Source organism: Anser anser (assembly GCF_964211835.1).
Source record: "Anser anser genome assembly, chromosome: 24".
Taxonomy (NCBI): domain Eukaryota; kingdom Metazoa; phylum Chordata; class Aves; order Anseriformes; family Anatidae; genus Anser; species Anser anser.
Window position 1 is genome coordinate 4,386,786 of NC_139745.1, and position 15,125 is coordinate 4,401,910.

The following is a 15,125-nucleotide window of genomic DNA, read 5'->3' on the forward strand; positions in this document are numbered from 1 at the left end:
GGGAAGGTTTCTGGGATGTTCCTGAGTCTTGGGGCAAAAAGTCAGGAGCTGCCAACCGACTTCCTCGCTAGCGGTGGCAGCATCCAACCCATTAAAGCAAACAGACCCATGGGGGCTTGTATAAATCATAATGAAGGGGGGCAGGTTTATTTAAAATTGGTTCAGGCCCCTTTTATATGGGTTAGGGAATTGTGCAGAGCTGTCCACCCAAAGAGCATGCAGGTGGGCTTGGGGTGGCGGAATTGGACCAGCTCAGGTTGGAAGGGTCCCCAGAAGATCACCAGGCCCACGCTGCATGGGAACAGGGAGCCTGGGTGGGATGGCACCCCTGTCAGCCTCTGGTGATGGGGCTTCTGCCACGTCCCTGCGGAGGTCCTGCCCCCGATCGATTGTTCTCACCATAAATAATTTCTTTCTTATATCGGGACAAAGCCTCTCCCGGTGCGGCCTGCACCCATTGCTCCTTGTCTTCTCCTTGTGACGAGGGAGCCCCCACCCGCTTCGTGGCTGCCCTCCAAGTACAGGAGCCCTGCGGTGAGCCCCCCCGGGCCTGATCCTCACAGGGAGGAGAGATGCAGCTCCCTCAGTCCCCGCTGCTGGTGTTAGCAGCAGGCTTTCGGGGGCCGCTTCCAGTCCCGTCACCCAGAGCATTCAGGAAGGTGGCGAGCAGCGTGGGGCCTGGCAGCGAGCCCTGGGGGACCCCCCCCTTTGACAGGCCGCCGGCCGGGGTAAAGCCACTGATCGCCCCCCTCCAAGCGTGGCCTCTTCGCAGCCCCCCCAGCCCCTATCCCACCAGTTTGTCTACAAAAGGCTGCGGGGAGCAGTCTGCTTGCTGAAGGCCAGGTCAGCAGTGACCACTGCTCTCCCCACCTCGACAGAAGTTGTTCCCGTCTTGTAGGACGCCATCAGGTTAGTCAGGCACCGTCTGCCTTCAGTAAACGGGTGTTGTTTTTTCCCAATCACCTGCTCCATTTGGCTGGTAGTAATTTCTAAGAGGGCTCCTTCTGTTACTTCCCCAAGGACTGGAGAGGCCGGGCTGAGGTTGGTCGGATGGAAGCTGAACGGATCGCTGTGCGTGGGGAGAGCGCTGCTCGGTGCGGAGCTGCACTGGCTGCCACGGGCAGGCACGAACCCAGCTTGTTTGTCACCGGCTTGCACCGCTGGCTTTTTTGGGTTCGGCGCGGGGCCCCGGTTGCCTCCAGATCTGCCAGGAATTTACAAACGAGTGGAGGACTTGAAGAGCTCCTCTTACATGACTGCTGTCATTGCCTCTTCAATTTTTGGTGTAGCCTTACTCCTTGCTCTGATCAGATTTATGATTTTTTTCTCTTTGCCTTTGCGATTGTGGTGGAAAAACAAAGAAACCAGTTTTACTGAGAGCAGTGCAGGCTTCCCTCTTCTATGATATTCAGATTTCCCTAGGCATTGGCTTCTTGCTGTATCAGACTTTTGCCCAGTCCCATTTCTTTTAGGGCCCAATTAACTGCTTTATTCACTGGGCTACAGCAGGACAAACGGCCACGTGCGCGGTGAGCAGCGGCTCTGCAAGAGCAGTGAATGATCTTTGCTCATCAAGGGAGAGCTCCACACAAATGCACCTTCTACAGTGTCTTCAGGGAAAAGCAGTTGCCTTCTCTTTAAACGTGCTGAGGCACATCAGATTGGATATTTCTTGCTTGTAGGAATGGGATTTAAATGTTGTCAACTTTGATCTACAAAATTGCTGTGCAAGAAATTCCTAAATAGTACTAAGCTGGTTTTGAGCATTCAGCATCTTAGCAGGGAGTGTTTTGTGAGTACAAGCACCCTGCTTGCTTTACAGGAAGCTTTTTACAATATAGCGAAGAACTTGAGCAGCAAAAAAGGGCGTCCTAAACGAAATGTTGCATGCTATCTAAGCTTAAAAATAACTAGTGACCAAAAAACCACCTTAAACCTTTGGATAAATGCCAGGGCATCGTCAGAAAGCTCCCTTGGGAAAGCAAACCCACAAGTCTGCACCTACTAATTCGCACGTATATCATAGCAATAAAAATTGATTCTATAAACCAGCACAGAAAGCAGTCAAAGATCAAGAGCGTGTGCCTCTCCCTTTATGTGTTGTTCTGTGATCTGCCCCCGGCACAGCTGGATTGTGCAATCATAAAGACAATATTGAGTATTGTGGTTGTCCAAATTTCTCATTATCATTTGCGATCCTAATGTTGCTATTGAATGAGACTACAGGAGTGAGTCTGCGTCGTCCCACAAGCCTGTAGGACACGTCGCTGATGTCCGTGCCTCTCGCTATCTAGCTGGCCGTTGTGGGTCAGACAAGTGCAGTAGAAAATCAAAATCAATTGTACACATAAAGTGCACATTATTGATGAGTAGGAATGAAAAGGTCTGATCTTAGGAGAATATTTCCACGACTGAATGATTTTTATGGTGTTTGACCCTGAGCTAAGAAAACATAGTTTAGTAGGCAGATGAAATTTGGAGGGTATTTTGCAGCAGAACCAACTACAATAAAATGTGGGTGATGTAGCTTCCTGACCTGGGAGAAAATAGAGTATTCTCTCCTATGTCACTACTCGTGTTGTTGCTAAACTCTGAATACTGGCAGGACAGTCTGTGTAAATATTCCTATCTGCAAAATATCTGGACTAAAGTAAAGAGCAGCATATCGCTGCCGTAAAATTGCCATCAGCACTTGAATTCATTTTCCCTCCTGACCGGTCAAGTTGTCATTTGACTGAAATGCCCTTTTACATGAGATAATGCATCTTGGAATACTAAGTGCAGATTGATAAAGGTTTCTCCTAACATAAATCTTTTACAAAATGAGGGGATCCCCAGACACCATAGCTCAGTCTCTTCTAATTCTTGGGATTTTCAAACAAAGCTTCAGAATCTTTGCAGGGGGTGGGGGGTGTCCATGGACCACTCAGATGGATTAAGAATCTTTTGTACAAATAGCAGAAAAATATTTAAAAACCTACTTTAAGTATTTAATAGAAATGGCTGGCTGGAGACCAATAGCTTGCCAAAACGACTGAGTACTTCCAGCATGCTGTCATTCAACTATGAAATCGGACATGACCTATTGACTGGTCCTCAGCACCAAAATTAAAAGATATTGATGAGCGTCGGAGTTTTCAGCAGAGGAAGTTTATTCATCCTATACAGGCCACTTGTATTGGCGATACACTTTGGCAGGGCACTGATCAGAAAAATCTAAAAGAGCATTATAGTGCTGGTTATACTTCTCAACGAATATTGATCCTAGCGCAGGAGTGGCATCTTAATACCAAGTGTGCATAACAGGTCCGAATTTTTGGCTACTGTGCTGCTAACACAAGCTCCAGGAAAACCTCTGTACACAAAGCAAGCATAGTTCTTTCACTAGCTTCCCTTTTCTAAAATGAGGTCTCTTTCTCTTCCCTCTCCCAAACATTTTGCATGCATTTACTAAATTTTAGAGTGTTTGAATGGATGTCACCTGCTCCATTTTTACAGGCTCTATATAAATATTACTCCATCTTCAGAGTGTCTGACAGCTAGACTGGGGTGGTAGCGACTTGCTCCTGAAAGGAAATACCAAGTTATACGGGCTGAGAAAATGGAGTAGCAGTTGCAATGTTTAGAGGTGTTTAAAAGAACTCAATATGACAAGAGAGGTGGCACGGGGAAAATAAATGAGGGGTCAGGAATCATGGAATATAAGGACAGGTGCTGTATATGAAGAAGGATCGAGTTTGGAGCTGCCCAAAGTACTGTTACTGTGTTTTGTTTTGTTTTGTTTTGTTTTGTTTTGCATCAGGAGCGCAGCGCTGAGCTGTTACAGCAGAACAGATTTTCTGCAGACATTTACACCGCATTCCTTTTCGGAGGATTTACATTCTTAGATTTTGCATAGCCAAGCTGAATGTTGCTGTTGTGATAGGTAAAATATAGCTTGGTTGTAGTTGGTGGTGTAGTTGGTGGTTGTAGTTAGCCTTTTTATAACCATGTATTAAAAGAATGAAAGAAGATTATTCCAATGCCTTGACAGAAGCAGCCACAGAAAATCAGTATCAATAATTATGCCGTTAATTGACCAAGTTAATATGGCTACTGTGGTAACAATTTTTCATAAGTAATGTCTTATGGGATTACAGGGATAAACCATCTTCTGTTGGTCAACAACTATTTCATTTAAATCAATAAAGGAAAGCTTTTTTACTTGCTGGCTTTCGAGGGCATAAAGAACAGAGTTAATTGTAGGGCACTAACGCCATGTTGTAAGTGCATCTGTGTAGTGACAGAGGTCTTCTGAAATTCCCATTTCAATTCAAAATAAGCAAGTTTCCTTTAAAAAACGAAGGAAACCACAAATGAATCAGACAACAAAAACTCTCTGGCCCAGAAAGGAGACTGGAGGGTCTGGTAGTATTTGCCCTGATGGTCTGAGCTGTAGCCTGTGTTGCTTGGGAACTCTACGTCATGCATCGAACTGATGAAACTCCGTTCCCAAGACACCAAAGAGAATGAAATTCTCCTGGTTCATCAGAATATCTCTGCCTGATGTCTTTGATCACCCGTTTATCCCGTACGCATCACCGAGGCTTACAAAGGGCAAAAAGCCTCCAAAGGTGGAGACTTGTGAAGCACCCTTCTCTCCCTCTTTCCACCCTGTCTTATGAGCTCCTACGTTGGGCAGTTTATGGCAGGGCTGTTTTCTTCTTTTGGCATTGTACACATAAGGTGCACAGGCTCCTCACTCGACCACGCTGTGCTAGGACGCAATGCAAAACTTGAAGTTGTCTAAACCAGGACCTCAGCATTTCTGCTGTGACTGAAGTCGCTAAGACGTCTGATCGCTCCGTCTGGAAGGACTACGTTCATGATGCAAAGCCAGCCTATGCCCAGCATTAGGACAAGCAGCGTTTTGCAATCAAATTAATAGGTAAGGGTGTGGGAAGGGGTGGGGTGGCCTGGGGTATTGCTTTCTTTTTTGCTGTTTACCAGATGCTGAGATGGTTCTTAAAGCTTGGAAGGTGCTGGAGAGGGGAAAGGGAAGATCATCTGAAGGATGTCTGAGCAGTGGATTTTTTAATTTTTTTTTAATGGGATTTTTCCCTGTAGATGTTAATTTGATTACAGTTAAATTAGGCTTGGAGCTGTAGCAGACTGGCCAACAGATTGATTTTCTCCTCCCTCCATCCCTGTCAAGTATAAATTCAGTGTGCAAGGCTTGCACTCTGTCGGCTGCTCCAGTAGTGAACTAAACTGTTTATAATGTGAAATTCGCTCACGCGGATGGAAGATGTCAGGGGTTGTAACTTTTCATTGGATGCCATAGAGCTTAATTTTACAGATTTTTGTAAAGAAAGGTATGTTTTATTTATAATGTGCTGTTTATTTGTAATTTGTTTATCTTTTTAAAATGTCTAATACCTATGTGTCTACCAATACAAAAGTGTATTGTCATGTTTAATAGGCTGTCTTAACATAAAATTTCCTCCGTGGTCATCAGTATTGCAGCCAAGACTTCAACATCCATTTACTTAATATTCTTCAACATCCATTTACTTAATATTCTTATTTTACAGGGTGAAAATTAATTACATATGAACCAAAAACTCTGTTAAACCACCCTTATCCTAAATAATCAGACTATTCTGTTTTTAATATAACTGAATTCTGAACAAAGTAAAGTTATATCCACGAATATAACTGTTACCCCTGCACATACAGAAGACAGATATTTTTGTTAGTGTGTACACCCACAGAAGTGCTGAAACGGAATTTATAATCTTGTTCACTCTATAGTATCCTGTAACAGAGGAAGAACCAAAAATGTGAAGTAAATGCAAGGTGTGTGATTACACGTATATTACCAGTTTATCTGTACTCGGATAATAATTATTTGTGAAAATGCTGGTAGGTAATTTTTGCATAAATCATTCATTTTTCATAGAACCAAAGATTGCAACACTTGACACTTAGACACTCCATTCTGTATTTCATATGCAGGTATCATTGAGCAGAGGAAAGTGATCCGATTATGGTGATTTATTTATTTGTTTATCGTTGTGATCCACAAACCAAAAGCTACTGTTTGCTCCCAATTATATGTTCAAAAAAAGACTTTTTAAAAATTTAACACTGCATTTCTAGTGAGATGTTTTATTCCCTCATGAGGGTCTTTGTATAACCAGTTTTCACAGCGAAACTGTAATTGGACATTAGCATAACCTCAGCTGCAACACTGGGCTCAGAACACCTGAAAATGAGGACCAGGAAATATTTCTCTGTTTGCAGAGAAATAAAACCTCATTACCTTCACAGCTGCCCTAAATATAAGCACACCACTCTCACGCTGGTGTCTCTTGGATGATGTTCAAACAGCCCCCATGGTGCACAGAACCCTGCTACCAGTCAGGCACCTGATTTTCCACCGACTTGGATGCAGACCCGGGGTGCTGCATTTCTCGTAGTTTCCTCCTTATGGGGCTGTCTTTTACTGAAATCAGACGCAGGTGGACGATGCACTTCTTCATCTTGTAGATGAGAAAGAATAATGCCCGTAATATCAACAAGGAGTGGGTCATGTTGCCAGCTTTACAATGTGAGATAGGACGTTTCCTCCCAGTATAATTATTTTCATAATGCGTTAAGGAAGGACTGTGGCTTTTACAGTATTTGATACTTTTTCTCTCATTCGTTTCAGTGTTAAGATGGCAGAATAACCATGGGAGACTGGAATTTCCTTGGAGGCATTTTAGAGGAGGTCCACATTCATTCCACCATTATTGGGAAGATTTGGCTCACTATCCTCTTCGTATTTCGAATGCTTGTCCTCGGAGTGGCAACTGAGGACGTCTGGAATGACGAACAATCAGAATTTATCTGCAACACTGAGCAACCTGGCTGTAGAAACGTGTGCTATGATGAGGCCTTCCCTATCTCCCTCATAAGGTACTGGGTCTTGCAAGTTATCTTTGTGTCTTCCCCTTCTTTGGTGTATATGGGTCATGCCTTATACAGACTAAGAGCCTTAGAGAAAGAGAGACAAAAGAAGAAAGCTCAGGTAAGAGTGGAGCTTGAAAGCACTGAATTGGAAATGACCGAATATCGGAAAAGGCTGGAGAGAGAACTCCGGCAACTGGATCAAAGGAAGCTGAACAAAGCACCCCTGCGAGGCTCTTTGCTCTGCACTTACGTGATACATATTTTCACTAGGTCTGCAGTGGAAGTCGGTTTTATGATTGGGCAATATCTGCTTTATGGGTTTCGGCTGGATCCCCTTTACAAATGTCAGAGAGACCCATGTCCAAATGTCGTTGACTGCTTTGTATCAAGACCGACAGAAAAGACAGTGTTCATATTATTCATGCAATCGATAGCGACTGTGTCGCTGGTTTTAAATGTCTTGGAAATTATCCACCTAGGATTACGAAAAATTAAAATGGGTCTTTGTGGGCAGGAGGAAAACAAGGGTGGCCATGGCAATTTCTACATAAACAAATCTAAGAAATACTCTGTGATACCACGCTCTTCTTTGGGAATACCTGCAACCCCTCCAAAAACTCTTCCTTCTGTACTTAGTGGTTATGCATTTTTAATGGAAAAGCAAACCGACACTGCCATCTACCCGGTTCTAAATTCTCCTCCCATGTTTCAGTCTATTCAAAATAACCATACAGAAAATAGCAGCAACTACACTCACCACAATCAGGAAAATAAATTGCCGAGGAAAAGGCCAGCTACAAGTGCTTTAAATGATCAGAATCAAAATATTAGCACAAACAATGAGGCCTTGCCTAGCAGGCCTCAGACTGAAGCAAATAATTCTCAGAAAGAAGCTGATCAGAAACATTTCCTTGCTGGTACACAGAATGCAGATACAGCTCCAACTATGTGCTTGAGAAGCTTTGCTGAAATGCCATCGCAACCGTCTCTGCAACCTAGCACTTTTCCAGCTGCCAGCTTCAGAAGGCAGCAAGGAATCCTTTCCTCCTGGAACTGCTCCGCAGCCGTCGAGAGCGCCGGCTCTTCCACGAATTCTCTCACAAAGAGCAGCAGCAGAAGACAAAGCAGTCTCAGTGCAAACCAAGGCCAGCCACCTTCCAAAACCGACATCAGAAATCCCAGCCGCCCAGACACTCCCGACTCCGTCGGGGAGGCGAGCTCCGGCTCTCGCCAGAGCAGGGGCTGCGGCAGCCCCCAGCTGCTCCCCGTGTCCGGGCGCCCGTCCCTGTCCAGCAGTGCCGGCAGCCGGCGTGCCCCCACCGACCTGCGCATATAGCGCGAGCACGCCGGTGAATCACGCTACTCGGTGCCAGGGTAGTTACTGGAAGTTGTAATATACGAGCTATTTATAAGAGTAGCCGCCTCGTTTGACTTTAACCAGCTCTTTCACGGAAGTGAAAATAGAAGTTGTGTAGCCCTTTGCTTATTAGCTAAGTAACTTTTAAACAGTCCACTTCTTGGCAATGAAAGGATGGCTTGAACCTCAGTGCCGAACATCTGCGTTAACCTCCCAGCTAAAAAGGGTTACATACATCACATAAATCCACGCATTAGGAAGTCAGGGCTAAAATTACAGCTGTACCTAAACCAGATAAAAGTAGAAGACAAAATTACAGTCTAAAAATGTATTTTACAAAGACCAGTAAAGGAAGTTAGGCTAAAGAAAGCACTAGAACACATGAGAAATACGAATTATTAATAAATAACTTTATTCTTAATCTAATAATTCAAACACATAGTTGATAGCTCTTTGAGAGAAGAATGTCACGTATATTCTGCTGTTTGAACTATTAAATACAAAAATAACAAAACATTTGATAAATGTTTCACTTATTGACTCCGCAGCACATATTTTTTCAGTGTATCACCACTGACTTCTTCAGCAGAGAAATCAGCGATTCTCCTGTCTTTTGGTGTCACAGCGCACAGACACAACGCCGTGACCAGGTCAAGGCCTGACAGCCTTCCCAGGCCATGGGCCTCCCCAATTATTTTGGTGTCAGTAATACTCTTTTTGGTGTCAGTAATACTCTTTTTGATGTTGGTAACACTCTTTTTGATGTCAGCAGGAATCTTTTTGACATTGGTAGCGATCTTTTTGCTGTCAGTAACACTCCTTTTGACATCATTAACGCTCTCGTTGACGTCACAGCGCACAGACACAATGCCGGGACTAGGCCGAAGCCCCACAGCCTTCCCGGACCGCAGGCCTCCCCAGTCTTTTGACATCAGCAACCCTCATTTTGATGTCAGTAATGCTTTTTTGTGACATCATTAACACTCTTTTTTATGTCGGTAACACTCTTTTTGACGTCACAGTGCACAGACATAATGCTGGGACTAGGCCGAGGCCTGACAGCCTCCCCAGGCCGCGGGCCTCCCCTGATGTCATTTTGACACCAGCAACCCTCATTTTGACATGATTCACGTTTTGTTTTGATGCCACTAACACTCCTTCTGACGTCAGCAACCCTCACTTTGACGTCACACCGCCGGGCCGAGGCCGAAGCCCCGCAGCCTCCCCGGGCCTCCCCGGGAGGCCGCCCTCGGGGCGTGTCTCCCGGCCCCGTCGCCATGGCAGCGGCGGCCGCCCCGGGGCCGTAAAGGAGGCGGGCGCAGGCGCGCGGCCGGGCCGATGGCGCACTACAAGGTAGGGGCAGCGCGGACCGGCCCCGGCGGCGCCCCCCGGGGGCTGCCCGCGGACCGGGACCGGCACCGGGACCGGCCTCGGCCTCGGCCTCGGCGGGGTGGGGGCCGGGCTCGGGCCCGTCCGTCCCGCCCCGCCCCGCCGCGCTGACCGCCCGGCCGTCCTCCCGCAGGCCGCCGACTCGAAGCGGGAGCAGTTCCGCCGCTACCTGGAGAAGTCGGGGGTGCTGGACACGCTCACCAAGGGTACGGCGGCGGCGGGGGGGTGCTGAGGGGGTGCGGGGTCCTGGGGGTGCCCCTGCGCTGCGGGGGGGGAGTGTTTGGGGGGGCTTTTCTCACAGGTAGCCAGGGATAGGGCCAGAGGGAACGGCCTCGAGTTGTGCCAGGGGAGGTTCAGGCTGGAAATGAGGAGACATTTCTGCTCAGAGAGAGCGGTCAGGCGTTGGGACGGGTTGCCCAGGGAGGTGGTGGAGTCACCGTCCCTGGGGGTGTTCAAGGAGAGGTTGGACGTGGGGCTTGGGGACGTGGTCAGTGGGGGATGGGGGTGGTAGGGGGCGGTTGGACCAGATGATGTTGGAGGGCTTTTCCAACCCTCATGATTCTGTGAGGGAAGTAACAGGAGGTGTGCCCCAGGACTGGTTAAAGGTCCCTTCCTGAGCAGGGCTCGTATCTTCTCTTGAAGCTAGCCGGTAAGCTTTCACTGAATCATTACGGTTGTGAAAACCATCTGAGACCATCTGGTCCAACCACCCCCTACCACCACCGTCACCCACTAACCCATGTCCCTAAGCACCACGTCCAACCTTTGTAGAAGCAACTTTGTATCAGAACGGGGAAAATACTTGTGCTGCGCTGAAGGATACTTTGGTTTTCTTTATGGCCTCCTCTGACTTCTTCTGAAGTGTTTTTGAGAGCCTTCCGGCAGTGTGTTAATATTCCTGCTCGACAACGCACGCTGTTTGAAGGGCGAACAGCAGATCTGCGATGTGAGGGAATGGGTTTCATGCTGAGGCTCCCAGCCGGGTGTGTGGGTGCTGTTTGGCTTCCTGTAGGTGTTTTGTACTATCACAGTTTGAAGCACCCTGTGCGATAGCAAAACGACTCTTCCAAGCACTGTGGCATCTCGATTTTGCTTCTAACTTAGGTGCTCAGTGTAAAACCTGTGCAGTTCAGGCACCTGAAACTGGGAGAGGGGCATCAAAGTTCCCTGCAAATACTGCTTGGGAAGGATTTATGAAACCAAACATCTACAGATGTGTGTGTGCCACTGAAAACAGGTGGGGTGATTGTGTTTGGGAACTTTCTGACTGCTCGTGGGGCTGGGTGCCCCAGATACAGGGTTGGCATATGTATGGCTTGTTTTATTTAAGCTGTCAGGGTACTGCTGCTTGTGCCGAGCCCTCTGGCACTCTGTTGTCCACAGGAGCCCCAATCCATGAAGGTTTTCAGTGAAGTGAGGAATTTAATCACCTACTCTGACAGTAGCCTTTTAGTTCTGTACCTGTTTGATGGAGGCTTGCTTTTATGCTGAAAGTTACAGAAGTGCTGATATACTAGTGCTATACTTGTTCTGTACTATCCCCTAACTAGTCAGTGACTAGTTAGGGGAACAAAAAACCCCTTCTGGTTAGCTGTTACAGTGTGGGATGCTCTGTTCTCTCCCGTACAGCTCTACTCTTAACATCAAAGGATGTAGGTGAGAACCTTGTTAAACAGAAGAACGTGCTATAAACATGGCATGCAACGCTTATGCCTTCTGACTGTTGGTATGTGTTTTAAAAGTGAAGAGTTGCATGAACTTTTTTGAAATTGTTGAATATTTTCTGTTTGCAGTGTTGGTAGCCTTATATGAAGAGCCAGAGAAACCAAATAGTGCACTGGAGTATCCTTTTTCTCTTCTGTGGAGTGCTTATGGAGACGTGCCACGCAGTGTCAGTGTTGTTTCTCACTTGCAGATGAACTGGAGAGACTTACTCAGAAGACTTAAACTCAGAAAATGCTTTCTCTGGATGATTTTAGTTACTACTAGCAGTCTTACAGGTGGCTCTTGATCCACTAGGACACCATATAATAGACAATTGGAAATTCCTCTGGCGCTAAACCTTTTCCAGAAACCTTAAGACTGCTGGCATTTTCCAGTGTTTCTGGCTGCAGTTTATTACCAAAGCATTTGGTAATATTCACAAGCATGTATCAGATTATTCTTGGGTGAAGACTTGTCAGAGAGCTATCCAAGTCTGACAGGATGCAAGAGAATCGTGCTCATCAGTGTGTCAGCATTTATGAAATTAAGTTACAAGCTACTACAAGATGTTGTAGACCTTCCATGTTAGGTTTGATTACTGTATCTGTGGCTTCTGAAGTCTGCTTCTTCATGCTGCCCCTTATTCTAGTATTATTTGAGTACAAGAAGGCAAAGAAAAAATATTAAAGGCTTTGTTTCTTGCTGTTCGTAGGCAGCCTACCTTTTTTCCTTTTTATTTCTTAATGTTTGAAACAAGTTGAAAAGCTACCATATTCTGCGTTTCAGAGGAAAGAAAAGATTGGTGTAGCAAAATGTGAGCATCTCATATGTACTGATGTCACTTTTGTATGATATACCACTGAACTTGAAAGGCTTTCATATTTTTGTAACTTCATCCTGTAGGATGAAAAGCTCTGTAGTAATCTGACTGGTTTAATGCAATTTTGGCCATGTTTATTGCATCACTAACTTTTAATTAAGTGTTAAAAATTAAAACAGTTATGCTGTCTAACTGAAGAAATACTTAACATCCAAATACCAGCTTTCTGAAGCATCATTTGGGAGCTTCAGCTCCTGAGAATCCAGAAATAGAGGCACTTCGCCTAGAAGTGGCAGAGATGAAAGAAAAATACGAAGCTGTGTTGGAAGAAAATAAAAAACTGAAAACCAAGGTAAAAGTCTGTCTAGTATTCTGAAGTACTTCTGCATATCACAAGCAAATACTTTGACGTTTACAATACAGCTAACTCTTTTTCACTAGAATAACTGATAAATGTTGTTAACATTGTTTAGCCTTGGGGCTGAGGAATGCCAGCTCATTCCTGGTAGACTTCTATGTAGTACATTTTTTTTTGATGGGAAACTTGCATTCTATAATATAGCTTTACTAACTAGAGAATTTATTTTGTGAAAAATACCTGTATGAAGGCTAATTCTGTATCATCACTCAGTCCTAGCTGGATATTTTTAAGTTACCTGGTACGATGTAGCTTACACTTCCACAAGAGCTTTGAAAAAGAGGGTGGTGGCGGTAAGCTAGTATATCTGCTATAGAGGCTTTTAAAGGGCTAACTGAAGGAGGAAAGTTGTGTGTTAGTTTTTGTATCCTGGTACGGATTTATACGCGGCAGGATTTTACCAGTGGAGGTCACTCTTACCACGTTGAACATTAACTTGCCCTTTAGTTAAAACAGCTCTGGTACTCCTGTGTCTGCGAGGCTCTGAAGTGCTGGTGAATGCAGGGCTGTTTAAGGGGTCCCTAGGCCCTCTAAAACAGCTCAGAGATGTGAACGGCTTCCCTTTTAGATGGTAATGGCTGTAAAGTAAACAAGAAGTTTCAAAGTAAAACTTTGAGAGCCTTAATGAGCTAGTGTCATGGCTTTAAGCTTATGTGCCACTGGGGGCTTCCGTGTGTTTGTTTGAAGAGGATGGCTCTTCTCCTATGTGAACATCCCCGTGTTTTTTCTTGTATCGTGAACAACTACCACTGCTTCTCTCCTGGGAGAAGGGATTCTTGGGCTTTACGCCCTCTTCTGGAGTGTCCTCTTGTTTACCTAGCAATTCTCCTTAGCTAGTACCTGCCGAGTCCTTGCAGCCACACTTGTTCATGCTTGCTAGGAAATACGGCAGAGAGCATCTTGCCTCCTTTCGTGGGAGTGGCAGCAGACCAGCAGTCTGCTTGGAGTAGCTGAGTTGAAAATGCAACTAGTAAGTGGAGGTGTGAAAGCAGAGGGACCTGGGTCTCTCTTAAAGAGGTGTTGCTAAAACTTGTTTTAGGAAAGCAAGCTTTCCATAAGCCAAGCCTTTTAGTTTACTTGTACTTTGGCCTTCTTCATTTTCGAATGTTAATTTTTACTTTGTGTTTTCCGTTATTAATGTTTTTTCTTTTGTTCCCTTCTACCTGTCATTCTGACACAGTAGAAGTTGTATGGATGAACTCATACGGATGTTCTCAGCAGGGAGAACTGTTAGCTTTATTTTCAGCACTCCTCTAGCATAAAATACACCCCTCTAATTGTGCCTTTACTGGTAACTTCAGTCATGCCTGAATAGGTGTTCTGCTGCTGTGTTAATCTGTGAAGAGCTGTTCTTTTCCTTAAGCTTACGGAATGCTATGTATTTACATGGGGGTGGGGGCAGAAATGCAACAGTTGGGTCCTTTACAGGAAAGAAAACTGACTTCAGGTTGTATACTGGCTATCTTGTGTAGTAAACTCTAGAAGAACATGCTCGAAATGCTGTTTTTGTGGTTCTTGTTAATGCCGTAGTGGCTGCTGTAAATCAGTGTTGCTACAAGGGACACGATGGTATTTTAATTTGTTTTGATGCATTGATTTTTAACCTACTTCACAGTTTACAGGATGAGGGGTAGAATCTTAAGTAAGGAAGCTGGACTGGCATATTTCAGACTCAGTCCTAGCACTCGAACTGTTTTTGAAGCTTGAGCTTATCTTTTATGTTACCGAGGTCAAGTAAACATCTTCGTGTTTCTTTGGAAATAACTTTCCAAGTAAAGGTCACACTTGAATGCATGGCTGCCTAGGCCATGCTTTCTAGAAAGAATAATCAAAGCTGGAATGATTTCAGGAAGTGTTTAGATCTCATTTCTATGAGAACAACTATTTTATTTAATCATATATCAGTACAAATCAAAACTTAGAAGGCACTGATCAATACCAGCTGCTATTTTAGATTAATAGTACTTCATGAGACCTAGAACAAGAAACAGGGAAAAATGAAAGTGTATTTGAAAAGCCCACTTCTTACAGCTGTGTGATTATACAATGCAACAACTTGGTGCTTTGAAGGAAGGGTAATTTTGTTGCTTAACTTGAAAGTGGACATGCATAACTGCCAGGGATGGATTAAAATACAAAAAGTAAATGCAGCACTTCCAGACCAGACTGTCTTTCACATTTCTTAATGTAGAAATTGTCTCTAAGATGTTGCAGCTAACTGAATTCCTCTCTTTAAATCCACAGCTGGCTCAGTATGAACCACCTCAAGAAGAGAAGCGTGATGAATAACAGTAGTTTCTCCTTTAATGCCTTGATTTAATAAAGGGCTTCCTGAGAACTGCAGTCCTGACTCTTCTGTGTGAACTCTGCACATCTATTTAGGTACCTGACCATCGTAAAGGAAAACTAGTGTTTTGTGTGTAGCTGTTTCTGTGCAGCTGCACCAGCAACTGATGAATTTAGACATGCTTGCCAATCTTGCTTTCTGTGCTGAAGAAAAG

The 15,125-nt window shown here is 44.9% G+C and overlaps 2 protein-coding genes across 4 annotated transcripts; both read left to right on the plus strand.

Moving 5' to 3' along the window:
* The first annotated feature begins 108 nt into the window (after positions 1–108).
* GJA9 (gap junction protein alpha 9) lies at positions 109–9,379 on the plus strand. Of its 2 annotated transcripts, none has more exons than XM_083809952.1 (2): positions 109–6,942; positions 7,207–9,379. In XM_083809952.1, exons 1-2 carry the CDS (start codon positions 6,716–6,718, stop codon positions 8,270–8,272), a joined length of 1,293 nt encoding a protein of 430 aa, XP_083666078.1. In that variant the 5' UTR covers positions 109–6,715; the 3' UTR covers positions 8,273–9,379. The 2 variants fall into 2 exon arrangements, with proteins under 2 accessions (XP_083666078.1, XP_083666077.1); XM_083809951.1 differs by having other exon boundaries at positions 109–4,927; positions 6,695–9,379.
* A 133-nt stretch (positions 9,380–9,512) lies between these two features.
* MYCBP (MYC binding protein) lies at positions 9,513–14,967 on the plus strand. 2 transcript variants are annotated; one of them, XM_083809971.1, is made up of 6 exons: positions 9,513–9,646; positions 9,816–9,888; positions 11,312–11,338; positions 11,476–11,524; positions 12,429–12,558; positions 14,869–14,967. In XM_083809971.1, exons 1-6 carry the CDS (start codon positions 9,632–9,634, stop codon positions 14,911–14,913), a joined length of 339 nt encoding a protein of 112 aa, XP_083666097.1. In that variant the 5' UTR covers positions 9,513–9,631; the 3' UTR covers positions 14,914–14,967. The 2 variants fall into 2 exon arrangements, with proteins under 2 accessions (XP_083666097.1, XP_083666098.1); XM_083809972.1 differs by lacking the exon at positions 11,312–11,338 and having other exon boundaries at positions 9,559–9,646.
* The last annotated feature ends 158 nt before the right edge of the window (positions 14,968–15,125 follow it).

What these genes read in the sequence shown, in the direction of transcription:
- MYCBP (XM_083809971.1), top strand. An exon ending in GCTGGACACGCTCACCAAGG is followed by an intron (nt 9,889 to 11,311) that starts GTACGGCGGCGG and finishes TCTCCCGTACAG; the next exon opens with CTCTACTCTTAACATCAAAG. An exon ending in AAACCAAATAGTGCACTGGA is followed by an intron (nt 11,525 to 12,428) that starts GTATCCTTTTTC and finishes TCCAAATACCAG; the next exon opens with CTTTCTGAAGCATCATTTGG.
- GJA9 (XM_083809951.1), top strand. Translation starts at nt 6,716, where the DNA reads ATGGGAGACTGGAATTTCCTTGGAGGCATTTTAGAGGAGGTCCACATT.